The sequence below is a fragment of the Bombina bombina genome, chromosome 7 (genome assembly GCF_027579735.1).
Source record: "Bombina bombina isolate aBomBom1 chromosome 7, aBomBom1.pri, whole genome shotgun sequence".
Lineage (NCBI taxonomy): Eukaryota > Metazoa > Chordata > Amphibia > Anura > Bombinatoridae > Bombina > Bombina bombina.
The window spans coordinates 160885694-160909401 of record NC_069505.1 but is presented as its reverse complement, the minus strand read 5'-3'; the positions used below and the strand labels follow the sequence as shown (position 1 = coordinate 160909401).

General features: G+C 38.3%; 1 protein-coding gene across 1 annotated transcript in view; it reads right to left on the bottom strand.

Annotated features, from left to right (window-relative positions):
* The window catches only part of METTL15 (methyltransferase like 15), a 595857-nt gene that overhangs the window by 130034 nt on the left and 442115 nt on the right, over positions 1-23708 (bottom strand). Inside the window, exon 4 of the mRNA XM_053720395.1 lies at positions 22897-23088. Within this exon, the coding sequence (XP_053576370.1) occupies positions 22897-23088 (192 nt within the window). The remainder of the gene's footprint in view (positions 1-22896; positions 23089-23708) is intronic.

The window sequence follows — 23708 nt, the reverse complement described above, 5'->3', positions numbered from 1 at the left end:
TTACAGGAGGTCAAAGTCACTGCAGGACTTACTAATTAAAACTGACTCTGTACACAGTTACAGAACATCCACATGGTTAGACATCAAAAAACCTGGTGTCTTCCGATGCCTCGGCTGTACTACGTGTGGGGGACTGATAACTGGCTCCTGTTTCACTCATCCACACAAACGCAAAATCTATAAACATAGATTTCGCCTTACGTGTACCACCACATATATAATATACCTCCTACACTGTATTTGTGGGTTGTATTATGTAGGTAAGACTACCGATGGCCTGCGTACTCTTATGGCAAACCACCGGTCTGCAATCAAGGTGGCACTCAATAAGGGCTCATCGGAACAACCGGTAGCCAGACATTTTCTGGAACTAAAGCACAATGTAATGGACCTTAAAAACACAATCATTGATCATGTACCGTCGTTGTCAAGAGGAGGAGATAGAAACCGTTTGCTTCTACAAAAGGAAGCAAAATGGACATTTGAGTTGAATACCCTTGTTCCCTATGGACTTAACACCCAGTTGGATTGGCAGGTGTTCTTATGACCTCCTTTCACTATCTGGTGCCTCTTTTGGGAGTCCTAAATCATTCAATATACATGAATTGGTATAGAGTCCACAACATTATGAGATCCATGATCTATTTCAGTGCTTGTATTTGCCCTGTTTTTGCCTAGGGTTTCGTTATGGCATTTCAAGTATTAATATATTTTTCTTTAGGATGGCCAAATTTTTTGGCAATTTTTTTTTTTTTTTTGGCTGTATTTAGTTTATTTACTATATTATCCTGTTATGGATCATCTTTAGTTTGCAAATAATAGTATTTAATTTGTGGCAGACACCACTTCACAGTTTTGGCCCCTGTGTTTTTACCCAATTGGTTGTGCCAGTTTTCTGTCTAGTGGTGCTAGTTACAAATTTTTCTCCTTTATCAATACATTTGATCTGCTATGATCGTACTTGACATGTTCTTTATATAATGTGAATTCTATTTATTGTATGAGGTTATTTATTGGTCTGTTCTTCCACACCTTCCTTTTATGCCGCTCTCCCTTTTACAAGTTTAGCATTGTTTATTTGGTTGCCTTGGTAACCATTTTTGACATACGAGGAACGGCGCTGAGAACATTACAGCAAATTCCACATGCCATTAACTTTTCCTTTTCAGCGCTATGTCAGGATGCGTACTGCTTGTTTTATTTTGTATTTGCTATTTACGATTTGTCTATTTGTCTGTTATATTGTAGTCCCTTGCACGTTGCCACGGATCATGATGTCACTCGCTCTGGGAGGCGCATCTACCGTGGAGAGCGTGGACACATTTGTTTGGTGGTGGATATAAGCACAGCTGGGTGGTAAGTTTCTGTAACCTTGTAAGTTTGAGGACGGGCTATTTTATGCCCGAAAACGTTCACTAATAAAGGTGATCTGGATGAAAGACCTTTAGAGTGCTTCATGTTCTGATGTTATTGCAATTTTTGTCATAGCACCCAAGGCTGTTACGAGATAAATCTGGAGTGCACTTTGCTACATATATATATATATATATATATATATATATATATATATATATATATATATATATATATATATATATTATGCTGCATGCAAGCCTATTTTTAGTGCAAATCCCTTTAAAGGCAGAAAGTCCATATGTACTGATTTCCAGCTAGAAATTGACTCTGCCGTGGTATACAAAACCTTATCACAGACAGATGTTTGTGTAATAGCAGGTACTTTAAGGGCTATCCATCGGCTATGTATTTAAATATGCCCCACAACAAGACACGGCTTATCAGACAGGAAGGAGAGTAAGTAACTAACTTGCCATTGCCACTCAGCGGTCCAGGAGCTTAACTAGTACGGTACGGCTCTATCAAGGTGCAGGGTCTTGTTAATAATATTACCTTCACCTCAGCATTCTGGACTGGTACTGACTTTATGCACGCGCACGCCGCCACAACATCACCATGCTGCCATGAATCGGCACAGCGTGAAAAATGTAGCCGGCCGGTCTCACTCACAGAAGTCAGGTATGTAATCACAGTCACACTGGAAGTCACAGCGCTATAAGAAAAAAATAAGTGGCTCCCGGTCCCGCCTCCAGCAAAGAGAAGAAGACAAAGTAGAAACTATTTAAAGTTAAAATGAAACGTTTATTCAAGTACAGTCTCTACTTGAATAAACGCTTCATTTTAACTGTATATAGTTTCTTCTTCTATTTGCTGGAGCCTGGAGGTGGGACCGGGAGCCACTTATTTTTTTCTTAAAGTGCTGCGACTTTCATTGCGACTGTGATTACATTAGAGACGAGTCTAGACAATAAAAGCATTGGTGTCAGTGGGGGACATACACTTACCAAATTAATATGTGTCTACAGTCTCAGTCTCTTCAGTTCAGTCTCAATTTAGCGCGCCTGGCCCGGGATAATCTATCATCCGATCCTTATGTATCTGTGATTGTGAATGGTGCTTTCCGCCCTCACGTTGTGTAGTTACGGCGTAACTGTTACGCCCCTGCCTCCTCTCCTCCCACACAGCACAGCTCAGCTCTTAGTGTGCGAGTGTCACGTGACAGCTGGCTCCCGCACACTAAAAGCTGTGCGAACAGGAAAGCTATGGGCTGGCCTGTAGGTGGCGCTGCAGTCAATGCAGTTTTAAAGTGGAAAGTGCTTTTGCCTATACTTCTATGTATCGCACTGCACAGCATGTGCAATACATAGAAGTATAGGCAAAACAGCCCTTTCCACTTGGTTCCACTAGGTTGCAGCCTAATAGTAATATGCATGATGATAGTACACTGCACAGTCTCACAGACACAGACAGCACACAGGAAAATAATAAATGTATTAATAAATATAATATAAAATAATAAAAATAAAAAATAAAAATAAAATTTTCCATAATTTTTTTTTCTTCTGCTCATTTCCCCCCCCCCTCCTGTGCCCCCTGGGGGTTCACGTGCGACAGCGCACATATGGAGGAGCCTCCACTGATGCTAAATAGTTTCTAAATTTTGTCCTGAGTTTAGAAATACCCAATGTTTACATGTTCTTTGCTTTTTTTCAATTTATAGGGCAATAAATACAAGTAGCACTTTGCTATTTCCAAACCATTTTTTTCTCCAAAATTAGCGATAGTTACATTGGAACATTGATATCTGTCAGGAATCCCTGAATATTCCTTGACATGTATATATTTTTTTAGTAGGTCCATTTAGGCCCATCTAGGCCCATTTTGGTATATTTTATGCCACCATTTCACCGCCAAATGCGATCCAATAAAAAAAGTTGTTCACTTTTTCACAAAGTTTAGGTTTCTCACTGAAATTATTTACAAACAGCTTGTGCAATTATGGCACAAATGGTTGTAAATGCTTCTCTGGGATCGCCTTTGTTCAGAAATAGCAGACATATATGGATTTGACATTGCTTTTTGGTAATTAGAAGGCTGCTAAATGCAGCTGCGCACCACACATGTATTATGCCCAGCAGTGAAGGGGTTAATTAGGGAGCTTGTAGGATTATTTTTAGCTTTAGTGTAGTGTAGTAGACAACCCAAAGTATTGATCTAGGCCCATTTTGGTATATTTCATGCCACCATTTTAGCCCAAATGCGATCAAATAAAACAAATCGTTCACTTTTTCACAATTTTAGGATTCTCACTGAAATTATTTACAAACAGTTAGAGCAATCATGGCACAACATGGTTGTAAATGCTTCTCTGGGATCCCCTTTGTTCAGAAATAGCAGACATATATGGCTTTGGCATTGCTTTCTGGTAATTAGAAGGCCGCTAAATGCCACTACACACCACACTTAGATAATTAGGTAGCTTGTAGGGTTAATTTTAACTTTAGTGTAGAGATCAGCCTCCCACCCCCTGATCCCACTCTGACCCATCTTAAACAGCTCTCTTCCCTCCCTCATCCCACAACTGTCACCGCCATCTTAAGTACTGGCAGAAAGTCTGCCAGTACTAAAATAAGTCTTTTTTTTAAAGCATATATATATATATATATATATATATATATATATATATATATATATACATACATACATACATACATACAAAGAGAGAAGCGCTCTACCAGGAATGAACAACAGCTCATGCAAATCTATTTCTGCAGTGCCCCACTTGTGGGGCATGCAAAAATAGCACGATCTCGCTCTTTTGAGCGAGATTGCGGCAGAGAGAAGCACAGGACTGCAGCAACGTACAGGGTACGTCATTGGTCCTTAAGGGTATAACGACCAGCATCGTACAGGGTACGACACTGGTCGTTAAGGGGTTAAATATGCACAGCGAAAATTGTAATTTAAGTACAGTGGATGTGCAAAAAACACATAGAAATTTGTACTTATAAGTACAAAATACAAAGCATAATTGTTGTTTTTTTGGTAAAATGGGCTGAACATGGATGTTCCATGGACGTGTATGAAATTTTCTCTCAAACCCAAGCGTAATTATCTAAAAATTTTGCTGTACAGCCCTCACTGTTTTTTCTCTTAAATTAAAAGGTGGCAAGCTTTTATTTAAAAAAAAAAAACTCAGCGAACAGGGAACTGAAAACAGCTTATTTTGATTTGCATTAGACGTAATATTAAAGTTTAAACATATGCCAATTTCTACCTGTGTACATCGTCTTTCATTGCAAACTATCACATAGCAGAGAGCTCTCATTATTTTTAGGGGAGACATCTCACCAATCACATGAACAGCTTATTTTCTTTTATAATGGCACCAAGAGGCTAAACCTGGCTTTTCACATTCTTGGTGGCAAACTTTTGAACATTGGGCACATTGTGAGCCCACAAATGGAAACAGCACCAGACCAGAACCATTTATAAAACAGTGCTGCATATCCACCAAGCCATCAAACATTGAAATTCTATATCCCAATGATCTTCTGGTTAACTAACCAGCATGACTTCATTAAAAGGATTTTCATTTCAACTCTAAGGTTCCAGCCTTGATTGAAGTGATTTTATTGTGCTACAAAAAACCAAGAATGCAAGAGCCCGTAGTCTGGGGTTCTGTGATCCCAAACACTTCATAAAATTGTCTAGAGCTGGAAGCATCCTCTACCTGGTTCACAGCAAATCAAGACTCTTATCATTCTTATAGGACATGTTCAGGTATGTACTGCAGTTGTAATTTTATGATGCATATATAGATAATATTATTCAATAAGTTGAGCCCCCTGGAAAGTCTCCGTTTGAGTCCAATTAACTAAAGAACAATCACCTTGGATTGTAGTAATATTTGCATTTCTGGCTGTTAACCGGAAGTGTGCAGAGAAAGAAACAGAGGCGCCACAATGGCCTAGTACCACCGACACAGAGGATATTGGTGAAAGAAGCTGGATAATATACTCACAAACGTTGTGCACCCAATGGTGCTAACAAAGCGGACTGTAACTTGTAGGCAGTGCTCCAACTCACTGATCCTCACCGACAATCGTGTCAGATCAAACATTCTGAGGAGGCAATGCCCTTAACTGGAAGTGCACCACAATAATGTTCTTGGGTAGTGTCACAGTCTATGTAGTGTGGATTAGAAGCAATGACATTTATTTTTTTAAAGAAATTTGTGCATTTGAAGCCTGATGATACGGCTCTGGGAGTCAAGAGAATAATTTGTTCTTTTAAGATTGTACTGAAGTAAACCTGTTTTAATATATTGGATACTGTGGCATAGGAGCACCCTGTCTCAGTTTTGCTAAAGCATGAATATGTTTTTCTCATATTAGTGAATTGCAGTAAATAAGTTTTGTCAATCTCAGGTCAGCGATGGATAGTAGAAGTAACCTGAAAGCAACATATTAGCAGGTAGGAAGCAGGACAAGCCAACAGGAACTTGGAGACATTACCAGATATACATGCTGAGAGATTATAAGGACAGATGTGGTTCACAGTTTATAAGATATGGCACTTACTGACTCAGTAATTAATATGGGAAAAGCCTATTCCTGCTTTAGCAAAACTGAGACAAGGTGCTCCTATGCCACAGTATCTTACCACACAAATATGGAAACAAACAAGATAAAATAATACAAAGTGAGTACAAGCAGTACAATGCAAATAAAAACAAGTATACAACTCTAATATAGTAAAACAGTAGGTTTAATACAGTACAATGAGTACCTGATGATTAAGTGTAGGCCCTTTTACCTGCCTAGAGAATTTACTTCAATCATCATTACAGCAGCATATATTCCTCTTGATGCTAATGCTAAATTAGCAATGAAAGAATTACAAAGTGGCCTTAACAAACAACAAACTGCACATCTGGATGGAGCTCTCATTGTAGCAGGAGACTTTAATCATTCTAATTTAAAACAGTTTTTCCCAAATTACATCAAAACGTAACATGTGCTACAATAGGAGATAGAATATTAGATCTTGTTTATACTAATATTGTTGATGCTTATAAAGCTACACTTCTCCCTCACCTGGGGAAATCTGAGCACTCTGTATTGTTTCTGTACCCCAGGTACTCCCCCCTTATAAAATGTGAAAAACCATCTGAGAGGTTAAAGTATGGCCAGAAGATTTGATCTCTAAACTATAATATCAGTTTCAGCACACTGACTGGAGTTTGTTTGCTACAAATGGTAAGAGGGATTCTTACATTGACTTTGAACTCTATGCTTCTTCTGTTCTGGATTATATTAGTTCTTGTATTGACATGGTTACCACCTTTAGGAAGATAAGAACTTTCCCTAATCAGAAGCCGTGGATGAACAGTGAGGTTCGCCTCTTACTGAAGGCACGAGATGTTGCCTTTAGATCCGGCGATACTGAGGCCTATAGACTAACTAGAGCTAATTTGAAAAATGGGAATTAAAAGAGCTAAATATGACCTGAAACTTTGCATTAAGGATAATTTTTTTAATAACTCGATCCACGTCATGTGTGGCAGGGTATTAAGGCTATTACAGATTACAAACCTGTAAGTGCAACTCCTTCAATTGATGACGCCTCTTTTCCGAATGAAGTAAATCAATTCTATGCACGCTTTGATAGAAAAAAATATAAAACCAACTACAAAAAACATGTAATCCAACTCCACACACGCACTCCTGCGCCGTTCACCACCAATGCTGGAATAATTTGCTTAGAGGAAAATCCAGACTACTATAATTATATACAGTCCGGTAAGCATGTATAATTATATACCTTTAATTGTAAATTGCAGTCCTCCAATATTACACTTCTCACCCCGCAGCAGCCTACTTCCAAAAGACAAATAGGTGTCACTTACTGTGGGTGAAAGTTTATCCACGCTAATTCTTCTCCGTGCAGGCATACAAATCCACCGTCTTGCTCATGGACCCAGCTCTCCCAGCTTTGCGTAGAGTACTTCCGGTCCTCAATGCTCATGTCCCCAGCACATATCGTATAACCTAACGAAGGTGCCCTATGGGTGTCCTTAATGTATACAAACATCCAATCTCCAAAAAATACCCAGACCGGCACCAGCACGTTAGATAAAAGGAGCAACTTTATTGGAAAAAGTTAAAAATATATCGAGACACACCAGAAAAACAGTATTGTTACATACCAAACAGCTACAAAGTGTTAAAAGATGGAACGGCTACAACCTAGGCCCGATGACGTCACTGACGCGTTTCAGGTGTAAACCCGTAGTCATAGTTACCGCCATGGGGTTTAGCTTACTTTAAATAAAAGCAAGAACAGGTGTAAGCCGTTAAAAGTAATATAGCATACCTTAGAACTTATCTTAACACTTAATGGTCACTAGTTTAAAAAATTCTACTAAAGCTCAGCTCTCTATAAAAGTTAACAAGCTAACTTCTATTATACTTATCATATTCTAATAATATTTCTGTAGAGCATAAGTAGCAAGACTTTCGTATATGTATTTAAATTTAAATTGTGCTTAAACAAAAGTGGTTACATACATGGCTGATTTTAAAGTACACACACCATAATACGATTCAACAATGATTAAAAGTATCGGAATATACAAATAAATATCGGAAACTTTCTGAACTAATTCTACAATCACCTGGGGAAATATAACGTTGAATGATCTGAGCTGCTCTTATTACTGTGAAAGGGCTTTATCCTTTTATCCTGTAATGTACCATAAGCACAAATCGGATTATTATCAGGTGTATATTGATTATACAGTCTTAAAGACTTTAGACATGAATGTATCCTTAACTTAAAAATGTGAAAAAGCTGATCTACCTTGTTTGCCTAAAAACGCTTTTCTCTCACTATATTCAAATAATGGAATTACTGGCAAAAATTACGTTTATTTATATAATGTGCTTTTTGATACACCTATAGCATATAATCTGGATTCTAAGTATAATGATAAAACCCATAGAAAAATCTCCAATCCATTTACAGTCAGCAGCAAATTGTCAACTTCATTCAACAACCTAGGTTGGAATGGTTAAAGTGCTGACCAGATTTTGGCTAAATTTGATTTTTTATTATTAATTAAAATACATAGGTTTAATTTTTCATCATTTTATGTGAAATTTTATAGAGCAGATTTAGAGACCTACTCGCAGGACAACAATCTCATAAAAACAAAAAATAATATTAATGAGTACGGCGGTTTAGAGATGTTTGAGTAATTTCAATCAGGCGAAATTTATCAAATATAGGTATCTTTATTTTATTTACTTTAAAGGTTCCTTAACATAGAGGATAGTTGGGCAATGATCAAAAAGATTAGATATCATCTCACCTGTAAAGGGATATAAAAAGACTATTGCTAGTTTTAAATTTAGATTTTAATAGAATAATATTCACATTAGAAATTATTTAGTGAATATTATAAACATACTGAATGTCAAATATATATGTCATAGGTGCATCTCTACTCCCAATGATTGATCAAATCAAAGGTAGAGTTAAAACCCAAAGGGTATACGTGTTTGTAAAGTATAGATCCCGAACGCCTCTCGGCGATACAAAATCTTTTCTCTATCTCCTCCTCGCTTGGGTGGCGCTATCCTCTCTATTGCCTGCCACTTCAATGTACTGACATTTTTATGATGATCAAAAATAAAATGTGAGGCTAAAGCCGAACAGTTCTTCTCTTTGTCAATGTTGTTCAGATGTTCCCTTATTCTCGACCTGACCTCCCTTGTGGTAAGTCCTACGTACTGTTTATTACATTGTACACAAGTAACCAAATATACAATGTAATTCATGGAGCAGTTAATACACTGTAGTGTCTTATATTCTCTCCTAGTCACGCAAGAAGAGAATGTATCAGTTATAACCACATGTTCACAGGCTTTACATTTCCTGCTACCACATCTGAATGTGCCCTTGTGCAGAAGCAAGGAGCTACCTTCTCTCATTCACACACTTGGCAGTTGTGTCGGTGACAAAATATTGCCAATTGTCATCCCTCTTCTATACGAAAACCTGCAACCTTGTTCAATGTAAGGTTTCAGTTTATTATCAGCCAAAAGGATAGGAAGATGTTTCCTCACTATCTTACACACACTGTTATATTGATTGCTGTAGTTAGTCACAAAAGTTACCTTATTCATCTGATTTGTTTGTCCTAACTTACATTTATCAGCCAGGAGACTATTTCTAGTACACTGATCCGCCTGACTTTTTGCTCTTTTAATCACTCTATTAGAGTACCCTCTTTCTTTTAGATGACATTTTAAGATGTCACTCTCCCTTTGATATACTGCTGGGTCGCTACAGTTCCTCTTTATACGGAGGAACTGTCCCTTTGCTATAGCAAACGGAACATGTGTGGGATGGTTACTCGCAGAATGCAGGAGAGTATTTTTAGAGATAGGTTTCCTATTCAACCGGCTTTCAACCACTCTATCTTCACTGCCCACCAGGGTAACATCCAAGTAGTCATGGTCATGAGGTATCGTTGAATACAACAACACCACATCCACCGTCAACCAGCTAAATTCTGACTTCCATTCTACCTCCTCCAAAATATTAAGGAGATGTTTGGTGTCACGTAGGTGGCTCCATAATCCTTTTACTAAAGGTTGTATTATGGAGTCCACCCATTCTGACAGGGGTTCCAGGATAGACCCGATTCCTGAAACTATCGGTCTTCCCTTAATGTCATCTAAGGTTTTATGCACCTTAGGTAGGTGATGGAAGAGGGGAGTCCTTGGATGCTCGACCAGCAAAAATTGTGCTGTTTTTTGGTCGATAAAACCTTTATCCAGCCCCTCATCCACCATCGACACTATTTGTTGAACAAACACCTCTGTTGGATCTTTCAATAACCTAAGGTAAGTACCATCATCCTCACGTTGTCTGAGGGCCTCAGCAGTATATACATCCCTGCATATTACTACTGTGCTACCTCCTTTGTCAGATTTTTTATAGACCAAATCTTTTTTGTTTTTCAAATCTGAAATGACACTTTGTATAGCCTTACTATTACACATTTGTGTATAGTTCTTTTTGTTGTTTGAAATGGTTTTTTTATTTAGATCATCCAACTCTCTTTCTATGGTTTTATGAAAGAGCTCAAGTACTTTTCCTCTACTGTGTAGTGGATAGAAAGACGACTTAGCAGTGAATGTGCATGTAATTTTATTTCTGCTGTTCAAATCTAAATCTTCAGCCTCACATGGTGTTTCTAAACTCTGGTACTCAAGATCTCTCAAATCTTGTAGACAACATAAATCATCAAATTTTAAGACATCAGTATTCTCTGATTCAATCGTAAGAGCATCTGATGTTGGAAACTCTTCTCCATTCCAACCTAGGTTGTTGAATGAAGTTGACAATTTGCTGCTGACTGTAAATGGATTGGAGATTTTTCTCTGGGTTTTATCATTATACTTAGAATCCAGATTATATGCTATAGGTGTATCAAAAAGCACATTATATAAATAAACATTGTAATTTTTGCCAGTAATTCCATTATTTGAATATAGTGAGAGAAAAGCGTTTTTAGGCAAACAAGGTAGATCAGCTTTTTCACATTTTTAAGTTAAGGATGCATTCATATCTAAAGTCTTTAAGACTGTATAATCAATATACACCTGATAATATTCCGATTTGTGCTTATGGTACATTACAGGATAAAAGGATAAAGCCCTATCACAGTAATAAGAGCAGCTCAGATCATTCAACGTTATATTTCCCCAGGTGATTGTAGAATTAGTTCAGAAAGTTTCCGATATTTCTTTGTATATTCCGATACTTTTATACATTGTTGAATCGTATTATGGTGTGTGTACTTTAAAATCAGCCATGTATGTAACCACTTTTGTTTAAGCACAATTTAAATTTAAATACATATATGAAAGTCTTGCTACTTATGCTCTACAGAAATATTATTAGAATATGATAAGTATAATATAAGTTAGCTTGTTAACTTTTATAAAGAGCTGAGCTTTAGTAGAATTTTTTAAACTAGTGATCATTAAGTGTTAAGATAAGTTCTAAGGTATGCTAAATTACTTTTAATGGCTTACACCTGTTCTTGCTTTTATTTAAAGTAAGCTAGACCCCATGGCGGTAACTATGACTACGGGTTTACACCTGAAACGCGTTAGTGACGTCATCGGGCCTAGGTTGTAGCCGTTCCAACTTTTAACACTTTGTAGCTGTTTGGTATGTAACAATAGTGTTTTTCTGGTGTGTCTCGATATATTTTTAACTTTTTTCAATAAAGTTGCTCCTTTTATCTAACGTGCTGGTGCCGGTATGGGTATTTTTTGGAGATTGGATACAAAAAACATGCTCTACCCAGATGAACAGCCTTTGACTTTTTCTGTTATTGAGGTGTATCATATTCTTTCTAGGGTAGATGCACGGAAAGCTACTGGTCCAGATGGCATCCCTGGACATGTGCTTAGGGCATGTGCAGGTGTATTGGCTACTGTTCTTACTGACATCTTTAATCTGTCATTGGCCAAAGCAGTTGTGCCTGCATGCTTTAAGCTAACAACTATTATTCCTGTGCCAAAACAAACTGTTACAGTGAGCCTTAATGACTACCGCCCCATTGCACTCACTTCAATTATTATGAAGTGCTTTGAGAGACTGGTTATGGCACATCTGAAAATCTGCTTGCCACCTACTCTAGACCCTCATCAATATGCTAACGTAAGAATAGATCAACGGAAGATGCTATTTCCGTGGCACTTCACTTTGACCTGACCCATCTGAATCACAATAACACCTATGTCAGGATGCAGTTTATTGATTTCAGCTGAGCATTCAATACTGTTATCCATGAAAAACTAGTTGCTAAACTTTATGATCTGGGCATTAACATCATGCTCTGTAATTGGATCTTGGACTTCCTGTCAGTCACCCCAGTCAGTCAGAATAGGAAATCATACCTCCTCCACTCTGATCCTTAACACCGGTGTTCCACAAGGTTGTGTATTGAGCCCTTTACTATACTCTCTCTTTACCTATGATTGCTTACCCAAATTCTTGTCCAACATCATCATTAAATTTGCAGATAATACTACTGTAGTAGGCAAGATTAGTAACAATGATGAGTCAGCTTATAAGGAGGAGGTAAAGCACCTGGTGACATGGCGCACTGAAAATAATCTGTATCTCAATATTAAGAAGACCAAAGCGATTATTATTGATTATAGAAAGTCCAAACGTTGCATACACATGCCCATTTATATAAATGGATCTGAGGTAGAACGTGTGTCAAATTTTACATTTCTGGGAACTTAAATTTCAGAAAATCCGTCTTGGACATTGAACATCTCTGTTCTGGTGTAGAAAGCGCAATGACGACTTTATTTCCAAAGAAAACTGTCCCCTCAGATTCTGGTCAATTTTTATAACTGTACCATTGAGAGTATTCTTACTAATTGCATTACAGTATGGTAAGGTTGATCTCTGACCGGAAAGCTTTGCAACGAGTGGCAAAAACAGCCCAGTATATCATTGGTGTTCAGTTACCCCTTATTGATGATCTACAGCGCAGTCTTAGTCTTCAAAGAGCTTGCTGTATTATTAAAGAATCTTCCCATGCTTGTCATTGATTTTATTCATGTTTTTTTTATATATATTGAATGATCGGGACTTCAATTGCTGCTTATCCTGCACTTTTGCCCTTTTTTTTTTTTTTTTTTTTTTTTTTTTTTTTTTACTTGCCATGTTAATTCATGGCCAGTACATTGGACTTAAATTGTCCTTTATTGTTGTTTTTTTTTATATACAGTACACATACTGTACACTTCTGATAAAATTCCTCACTGATTCAACTGCTGCTTATTTGCACTTTTCACTTTTTTTATCACATGCATTTTGTACACCTTTGCAGAATTTTTAAATTATTTTTATATTACATATCACATATGTTTTAATTAACACTTACATTCCGTGCTAGACGGGTTTTCTTGCTCATATTCCACTGATTGCACTCTTCAAACTTAGTCTACTCATTCGTATTTACCATCTTTTTAAACATTTTGTTATGTATGGGTTAGATACTTAATTACATTTCGTTTTCTTTGTTTTTATACTTTGTACAATGACAATATAAGGAATCTAATCAAATCTAATCTTTATGTAAATTACTCTTGGGTCTCCCTAAAAGTAATGGGGAAACCAGACGTGGACTCCTTGCACACATGCCCTTAGAGAGATACAACTGCACCTCACTGACGAGGCCCACAGAAGGCCGAAATGATCAACTGGGGTTGTTGTTTATCTTGTTCAGAGAAGAATTGCCTGGTATTTCAGCACTGCACTGTCATTGGGCAGGGTCAGACTGATATGCTACAGGATATTTTTTCTCTGTGAAAAGGCATAGTATGCTAAAAGAGTGTGCACCCTGAGTTGCATTGGAAATGAACAGGCATGGAAGTTGTTCTAGCTTTTGTTCGCTCTCAGGAGTGAGGCTCTCTCTCTTCTGATATATATATATATATATATATATATATATATATTTATATTTATATACACCAGACATGTGAACAGGAGAATTTATTTTTTTGTATGAATAATTTGTCCAGAATTTTTAAAGAATGGCGGTTTGCACAGATGTTGTTACACACTTCAATTCTTAATTATTTTAAATTAAAAGACTAGCTAATTAATTAATTTCCTTGATTCATTAATTTGTTACACTTTCAGTTTGTTAGGTGGCATGAGGCCCACAGAAGGCCAAAACGATCGTCTGGGGTTGTTGTCTTGTTCAGAGAAGAATTTGAATACAAAGAGAAAAGCGCTCTACCAGGAATGAACAAAAGCTCATTAGCTAGTTCTCTGGCAATTAACCACCCGGAAGCAGCCTCTTTTAGACCAGTGTGCTTTTCACAAAGGAAAACTTTCCTTAAGTATATCAGTCTGATCCCGTCAAGTAAGGTCAGTCCAGCCCTGAAATACCAGGCAATTCTCCTCTGAACAAGGAACATGACAACCCCAGACGATCGTTTCGGCCTCGTCAGTGAGGTGCAGCCACATTCCTCTAAGCACACTGGGCAAGGAGTCCACGTCTGGTTTCCCCCATAACCCATAGGGAGACTTCCCCAGGGTCATATTAATTTGCATACAAAGAGAGAAGCGCTCTATCAGGAACGAACAACAGCTCATTAGCTAGTTCTATGGCGATTAACCACCCGGAAGCAGCCTCTTTTAGACCAGTGTGCTTTTCACAAAGGAAAACTTTCCTTAAGTATATCAGTCTGATCTCGCCAAGTAAGGCCAGTCCAGCCCCGAAATACCAGGCAATTCTCCTCTGAACAAGGAACATGACAACCGCAGGCATGAGGCCCACAGAAGGCCAAAACGATTGTCTGGGGTTGTTGTCTTGTTCAGAGAAGAATTGCCTGGTATGTCAGCGCTGGGCTGTCATTGTGCAGGGTCAGACTGATATGTTACAGGATATTTTTTCTCTGTGAAAAGGCATAGTATGCTAAAAGAGTGTGCACCCTGAGTTGCAATGGAAATGAACAGGCATGTAAGTTATTCTAGCTTTTGTTCTATCTCAGGAGTGCGTCTCTCTCTCTTTTGATATAAATATATAAATATATATATACTGTGTGTGTATATATATATATATATATATATATATATATATATATACACCAGACATGTGAACAGGATAATTTTTTTTTTGTATGAATAATTTGTCCAGAATTTTTAAAGAATGGCGGTTTGCACAGATGTTGTTACACACTTCAATTCTTTATTATTTTAAATTAAAAGACTAGCTAATTAATTAACTAATTTCCTTGATTCATTAATTTGTTACACTTTCAGTTTGTTAGGTGGCATTTTATTATTGGTTTTCATACGAATGCAACAAATACGTGGATAACAGTAGACTGTAAGAACAAACTCAGAACCTGATAGTTTAATTAAGGGTCACTGTCCATCGCATCCAGAAGACAGAAAAAAAAAGATGGTATGTAGTAGGATGTCTTACACCTACAGGAAGTGGTGAGGTGAGTCTGTCCAGCTCCTGGTAAACTGACTCTTTGCTCTTTGTTGGTGAGTAATACTAGGTTGAGCCAATATATAAAATCTAAAGTATAAGGATCAAGAAAACATTTCATAGGGTTGGATTTCTGTGAGCACAAATTTTGCCTTTTTGAAAATGACATAGCGATATTTCATTTTGATGTTGGCACACAGGGAATGCCCTAGGTGTTTTTAGAGATTTGCTCATAATACTATAACATTTGCCATGATAATCCAGGTTTAACATGAAAACATGGTAATTTTCATTTATACGCAAGCAATTATACAATAATAAAATGTTCTAATAATTCAATATTTTTATTTTAGCACTATGTGTATGTCAGTGACAGTCTATCCCATAAATTAGTATTAGAGGGATATGAAACAATGCTACATTAGTAAAAATATGTTAGATCAAAGTAAACATAAAAAGAAACAGATTGTGTATTACTTGTTTTCTTGCAAAATGAGCATTCAAAAATTATCAATGTATCCACTAATTATAGATACATAAGGAAGCAGACATGCTAAGAACTTAAGTTGCATTCCACCTCTTCTAAGCATGGGCAAGAAACTGACTTCCTGTTTGTCTTGCATTCACTAAAAAGTAAACCAGCGCAGTTTGTGCTAGAAGATTTATAACATCAAGATAGATATGCCTTCCTGTAGAGAACCCAGCCCCCTTGTGGGGCTATGACAGTATTTAATGATCTCTGCACAAATGATGGAAAGAAAGAAAGAACGAAAGAAAGAAAGAAAGAAAGAAAGAAAGAACGAAAGAACGAAAGAAAGAAAGAAAGAAAGAAAGAAAGAAAGAAAGAAAGAACGAACGAACGAACGAACGAAAGAAAGAAAGAAAGAAAGAAAGAAAAGTAAAATCATTTTAGGTTGAAGAATAATACATCTCTGCACAAATGATGGAAAGAAAGAAAGAAAGAAAGAAAGAAAGAAAGAAAGAAAGAAAAGTAAAATCATTTTAGGTTGAAGAATAATACATATTGCAATAATTTATATTCAGTATAAACCACCGCTTAGTGTATTTGTTATTACAACAAAACATGCTTTCTCTTTTAAGGTGTATCCAGTACACGGATCATCCATTACTTGTGGGATATTCTCATTCCCAACAGGAAGTTGCAAGAGGACACCCACAGCAGAGCTGTAATATAGCTCCTCCCCTAACTGTCATAGCTAGTCATTCTCTTGCAACTCTCAACAAGCAAGGTCGTTGTAGGAGAGAGTGGTTAAATATAGCTAGTTTATTTTCTTCAATCAAAAGTTTGTTATTTTTAAATAGTACCGGAGTTGTGCTATTTTATCTCAGGCAGTAAATAGAAGAAGAATCTGCCTGAGGTTTCTATGATCTTAGCAGGTTGTAACTAAGATCCATTGCTGTTCTCACATATGTCTGAGGGGATTACACAGATGAGGTAACTTCAGCGAGAGAATGGCGTGCAGTTTATTCTGCTATCAGGTATGTGCAGTTATAATTTTTTCTAGAGATGGAAAACACTAGAAAATGCTGCTGATACCGGATTAATGTAAGTTAAGCCTGAATACAGTGATTTAATAACGACTGTTATCATGCTTACTCCCAGGGGTAATACCCTTATGATATTGCAATATAAAACGTTTGCTGGCATGTTTAATTGTTTTTATATATGCTTTGGTGCTAAAACTTTATTGGGGCCTAGTTTTTTCCACATGGCTGGCTTAAATTTTGACTAGAAACAGTTTACTGAGGCTTTCCACTGTTATAGTATAAAAGTTACAGTTGGTGCAGTTAAAATTACAAACTGTGACATCCAGTTTCCCTCAGGAGTCCCCTGTATGCTATAGGACATCTCTAAAGGGCTCAAAGGCTTTCCAAAGTCGTTTATTGGGGAAGGTAGGACCACAGCTTGCTGTGGCAGTTGGTTGTGATTGTTAAAAAACGTCTATTTCGTTTTTTTGATCCGTTTTTTTAACTAAGGGGTTAATCATCCATTTGCAAGTGGATGCAATGCTCTGCTAGCCTATTACATACACTGTAAAAATTTTGTTTGATTTACTGCATTTTTTCACTGTTTTTCAAATTCTGACAAAATTTGTTTCTCTTAAAGGCACAGTACCGTTTTTTATATTTGCTTGTTAACTTGATTTAAAGTGTTTTCCAAGCTTGCTAGTCTCATTGCTAGTCTGTATAAACATGTCTGACATAGAAGAAACTCCTTGTTCATTATGTTTAAAAGCCATGGTGGAACCCCCTCTTAGAATGTGTACCAAATGTACTGATTTCATTTTATGCAGTAAAGATCATATTCTGTTTTTTAAAAAATTATCACCAGAGGAATCTGACGAGGGGAAAGTTATGCCGACTAACTCTCCCCACTTGTCAGACCCTTTGACTCCCGCCCAAGGGACTCACGCTCAAATGGCGCCAAGTACATCTAGGGCGCCCATAGCGTTTACTTTACAAGACATGGTGGCGGCAGTCATGGATAATACACTGTCAGCGGTATTAGCCAGACTACCTGAACTTAGAGGTTAGCGAGATAGCTCTGGGGTGAGACAAAATGCAGAGCATACTGACGCTTTAAGAACCATGTCTGATACTGCCTCACAATATGCAGAAGCTGAGGAAGGAGAGTTTCAGTCAGTGGGTGATGTTAATGACTCAGGAAAGATGATGCAACCTGATTCTGATATTTCTACATTTAAATTTAAGCTTGAACACCTCCGTGTGTTGCTTAGGGAGGTTTTAGCTGCTCTGAATGACTGTGATACCATTGCAGTGCCAGAGAAATTGTGTAGACTGGATAAATGCTTTGCAGTGCCGGTGTGTACTGATGTTTTTCCAATACCTAAAAGGTTTACAGAAATTATTAATAAGGAATGGGATAGACCAGGTGTGCCGTTCTCTTCCCCTCCTATTTTTAGAAAAATGTTTTCCAATAGACGCCACCACACAGGACTTATGGCAGACAGTCCCTAAGGTGGAGGGAGCAGTTTCTACTCTAGCAAAGCATACTACTATCCCTGTCGAGGACAGTTGTGCTATTTTAGATCCAATGGATAAAAAATTAGAAGGTTACCTTAAGAAAATATTTATTCAACAAGGTTTTATCCTACAGCCCATTGCATGCATTGCCCCTGTCACTGCTGCTGCGGCGTACTGGTTTGAGTCTCTGGAAGAGGCTTTACAGGTAGCGACTCCATTGGATGACATACTTGGCAAACTTAGAGCACTTAAGCTAGCCAATTATTTTATTTCTGTTGCCATTGTTCATTTGAATAAACTAACGGCTAAGAATTCTGGTTTTGATATACAGGCGCGCAGAGCGCTATGGCTTAAATCATGGTCAGCTGACGTGACTTTAAAATCTAAGCTACTTAACATTCCCTTCAAGGGGCAGACCCTATTCGGGCCTGGTTTGAAGGAGATTATTGCTGATATCACGGGAGGAAAAGGTCGTTCCCTTCCTCAGGACAGGTCCAAATCTAGGGCCAAACAGTCTAATTGTCGTGCCTTTCGAAACTTCAAGGCAGGTGCGGCATCAACTTCCTCTAATAATAAACAAGAGGGAACTTTTGCTCAATCCAAGACGGTCTGGAGACCAAACCAGACCTGGAAAAAAAGGTAAGCAGGTCAAAAAGCCTGCTGCTGCCTCTAAGACAGCATGAAGGAACAACCCCCTATCCGGTAACGGATCTAGTAGGGGGCAGACTTTCACTCTTCGCCCAGGCGTGGGCAAGAGATGTTCAGGATCCCTGGGCGTTGGAAATTATATCCCAGGGATATCTTCTGGACTTCAAAGCTTCCCCCCCAAAATGGAGATTTCACCTTTCACAATTATCTGCAAACCAGATAGAGAGAGGCATTCTTACACTGTGTACGAGACCTCCTAGTTATGGGAGTGATCCATCCAGTTCCAAAGGAGGAACAGGAACAGGGTTTTTACTCAAATCTGTTTGTGGTTCCCAAAAAAGAGGGAACCTTCAGACCGATTTTGGATCTAAAGATCTTAAACAAATTCCTCAAAGTTCCGTCGTTCAAGATGGAAACTATTCGTACCATCCTACCACTGATCCAGGAGGGTCACTATATGACTACAGTGGATCTAAAGGATGCTTATCTTCACATTCCGATACACAAAGATCATCATCGGTTTCTCAGGTTTGCCTTTCAAGACAGGCATTACCAGTTGTAGCTCTTCCCTTTGGATTAGCTACAGCCCCAAGAATCTTTACAAAGGTTCTAGGGTCACTTTGGCGGTCCTAAGGCCGCGGGGCATAGCAGTAGCCCCTTATTTAGACGACATCCTGATACAGGCGTCAAACTTCCAAATTGCCAAGTCTCATACGGACGTAGTACTGGCATTTCTGAGGTTGCATGGGTGGAAAGTGAACGAGGAAAAGTGTTCTCTATCCCCACTCACAAGAGTTTCCTTTCTAGGGACTCTGATAGATTCTGTAGAAATGAAAATTTACCTTGACGGAGTCCAGGTTATCAAAGCTTCTAAATTCCTGTCAGGTCCTTCATTCCATTCCGCGCCCTTTGGTGGCTCAGTGTATGGAAGTAATAGGCTTAATGGTAGCGGCAATGGACATAGTGCCGTTTGCACGCTTGCATCTCAGACCGCTGCAACTATGCAGGCTCAGTCAGTGGAGCGGGGATTACACAGATTTGGCCACTCAACTGAATCTGGACCAAGAGACCAGGGATCCTCTTCCCTGGTGGCTATCTCGGGTCCATCTGTCCAAAGGTATGACCTTCGCAGGCCAGATTGGACTATTGTAACAACAGATGCCAGCCTTCTAGGTTGGGGTACAGTCTGGAACTCCCTGAAGGCTCAGGGATCGTGGACTCAGGAGGAGTCTCTCCTTCCAATAAATATTCTGGAACTAAGAGCGATATTCAAGGCTCTTCAGGTTTGGCCTCAGTTAGCAACTCTGAGGTACATCAGATTTCAGTCGGTCAACATCACGACTGTAGCTTACATCAACCATCGAGGGGGAACAAGAAGTTCCCTAGAGATGTTAGAAGTTTCAAAAATAATTCACTGGGCAGAGATTCCCTCTTGCCACCTATCAGCTATCCATATCCCAGGTGTAGAGCACTGGGAGGCGGATTTTCTAAGTCGTCAGACTTTTCATCCGGGAGAGTGGGAACTCCATCCGGAGGTATTTGCACAACTGATTCTCCGTTGGGGCAAACTAGAACTGGATCTCATGGCGTCTCGCCAGAACGCCAAGCTTCCGTGTTATGGATCCAGGTCCAGGGATCCCAAGGCGACACTGATAGATACTCTAGCAGCACCCTGGTCTTTCAACCTGGCTTATGTGTTTCCACCGTTTCCTCTACTCCCCCGACTGGTTGCCAAGATCAAGCAGGAGAGAGCACCGGTGATTCTGATAGCACCTCCATGGCCACGCAGGACCTGGTATGCAGATCTAGTGGACATGTCATCCTTTCCACCATGGTCTCTGCCTCTGAGACAGGACCTTCTACTTCAGGGTCCTTTCAACCATCCAAATCTAATTTCTCTGAGGCTGACTGCCTGGAGATTGAACACTTGATTTTATCAAAGCGTGGCTTCTCCGAGTCAGTTATTAATACCTTAATACAGGCACGAAAGCCTGTCACCAGGAAAATTTACCATAAGGTATGGCGTAGATATCTTTATTGGTGTGAATCCAAGGGTTACTCATGGAGTAAGGTCAGGATTCCTAGGATTTTATCTTTTCTCCAAGAAGGTTTGGAAAAAGGATTGTCAGCTAGTTTCTTAAAGGGACAGATTTTTGCTCTGTCTATTCTTTTGCACTAGCGTCTGGCAGATGTTCCAGATGTTCAGGCTTTAGTGAGAATCAAGCCTGTGTTTAAACCTGTTGCTCCACCATGGAGCTTAAACTTGGTTCTTAAGGTTCTTCAAGGAGTTCCGTTTGAACCTCTTCATTCCATAGATATCAAACTTTTATCTTGGAAAGTTCTTTTTTTTTTTTTTTTTTTGGTAGCTATTTCCTCGGCTCGTAGAGTCTCTGAGCTATCTGCCTTACAATGTGATTCTCCTTATCTGATTTTTCATACGGATAAGGTAGTCCTGCGTTCCAAACCTGGGTTCTTACCTAAAGTGGTATCTAACAAGAATATCAATCAAGAGATTGTGGTTCCATCCTTGTGTTACACAATCTGGACGTGGTCCGTGCTTTAAAGTTTTACTTACAAGCTACTAAAGATTTTCATCAAACATCTGCTTTGTTTGTTGTCTACTCTGGACAGAGGAGAGGTCAAAAGGCTTTGGCAACCTCTTTTTCTTTTTGGCTAAGAAGCTTAATCCGCTTAGCCTATGAGACTGATGGACAGCAGCCTCCTGAAAGGATTACAGCTCATTCCATTAGAGCTGTGGCTTCCACTTGGGCCTTTAAAAATGAGGCTTCTGTTGAACAGATTTGCAAGGCGGCGACTTGGTCTTCGCTTCATACTTTTTCAAAATTTTACAAATTTGATACTTTTGCTTCTTCAGAGGCTATATTTGGGAGAAAGGTTTTATAGGCAGTGGTTCCTTCCATTTAAGTTCCTGCCTTGTCCCTCCCTTCATCCGTGTACTTTAGCTTTGGTATTGGTATCCCACAAGTAATGGATGATCCGTGGACTGGATACACCTTACAAGAGAAAACACAATTTATGCTTAATTGATAAATTTATTTCTCTTGTGGTGTATCCAGTCCACGGCCCGCCCTGTCATTTTAAGGCAGGTCATTTTTAAATTTAAACTACAGTAACCACTACACCCTATGGTTCCTCCTTTCTTGGCTTGTTTTCGGTCGAATGACTGGCTATGACAGTTAGGGGAGGAGCTATATTACAGCTCTGCTGTGGGTGTCCTCTTGCAACTTCCTGTTGGGAATGAGAATATCCCACAAGTAATGGATGATCCGTGGACTGGATACACCACAAGAGAAATAAATTTATCAGGTAAGCATAAATTGTGTTTTAGCTTAATGTTTGTTCATGCAAAATATTTGTATAGTGCTCGTTCACATAAATGACAGAAATGTTTAGAGTTATATAACCACTTAAAAGAGGCACAAACATTTTTTTCTATTGGTTCGTCTAAGAGGCTAAAGTTTTTGTTTTCTGTTTCTGTATTGAGGCAAATACATTTTTTGGCTTTATGCTTATGAGGTGGGATTTTGTTTACCAATACAGCAGAGAGAGTTCTGTTTATCAGCCAATGAGCAATCAGTCCTTGTGGTCCAGTAGTGCACTTCCTGTTAGCTTCAAAATCATAATAAACAGCTTTAACATAACATTTTTTCAATTCAAATATTTTTTGACATCTTTGAATGCTTGACTAGAGGTTGATTATTGTCATGTTGGAACATTTTAGAGCCTTTAAGTAACGTTACTATAAACACTGGCTGAAATGCTATAATAATGCACACAGAAACAAACTTAAAAATTGTATTGATAATAATTACCTATCACTGTCCATTCTCATATCCAAGGGACCATCTTTTGAAAGTGAGAAACCTCTCTCAGGTGTGTCAAACTGCATAGAGGAACAGCCAACATCAAGCAGAGCCCCATCTAAAGTTCCTGGTTCCACCCCTGAGGACTTCAGAATATCTTCTAATTCACTAAATCTTCCCAACAACGGTTGAATCTTATACCTGGAAGATTATAAAAGAACTGTTTATTAAAAAAACAAACATCTTAACTACTTCCTGTGTGGTGTTATATATTAACATTGTTACATTGTTGACATTGTTAAAAGAAAAGGTACATCCTTAAAGGGACTGCAAACATAAAATATTTATATGCATACTTTCATTAAAATGATATCAATCCAACCATTTTTATTTTATGATTCAGATAGAGCAAAATTTAAGCAACTTTCTAATTTACTTCTATTATCTAATTTGCTTTGTTCTCTTAAAATCCTCTATTGAAAAGAATACCTAGGTAATCTAAGGAGCAGCAAAACATTACTGGGAGCTAGCTGCTGATTGGTGGCTACAAAAATATGCCTCTTGTCATTGGCTTACCTAATGTGTTCAGCTAGCACCTAGTAGGGCATCACTGCTCCTGCAACAAGGAATACCGTGAGAACCAAGCAAATTTGATAATTGAAGGAAATGTTTAAAATTGTATGATCTATCTGAGTCATAGAATCATTGTGGGCTTCATTTCAGTTTAAGTTTATTTAGATATTTCATTTATCTTTAAATCTTAAGAAGAATCGCTTTTTTACATTTTTTATAATTACTTTTTTATTATTAGTTGTCAGGGC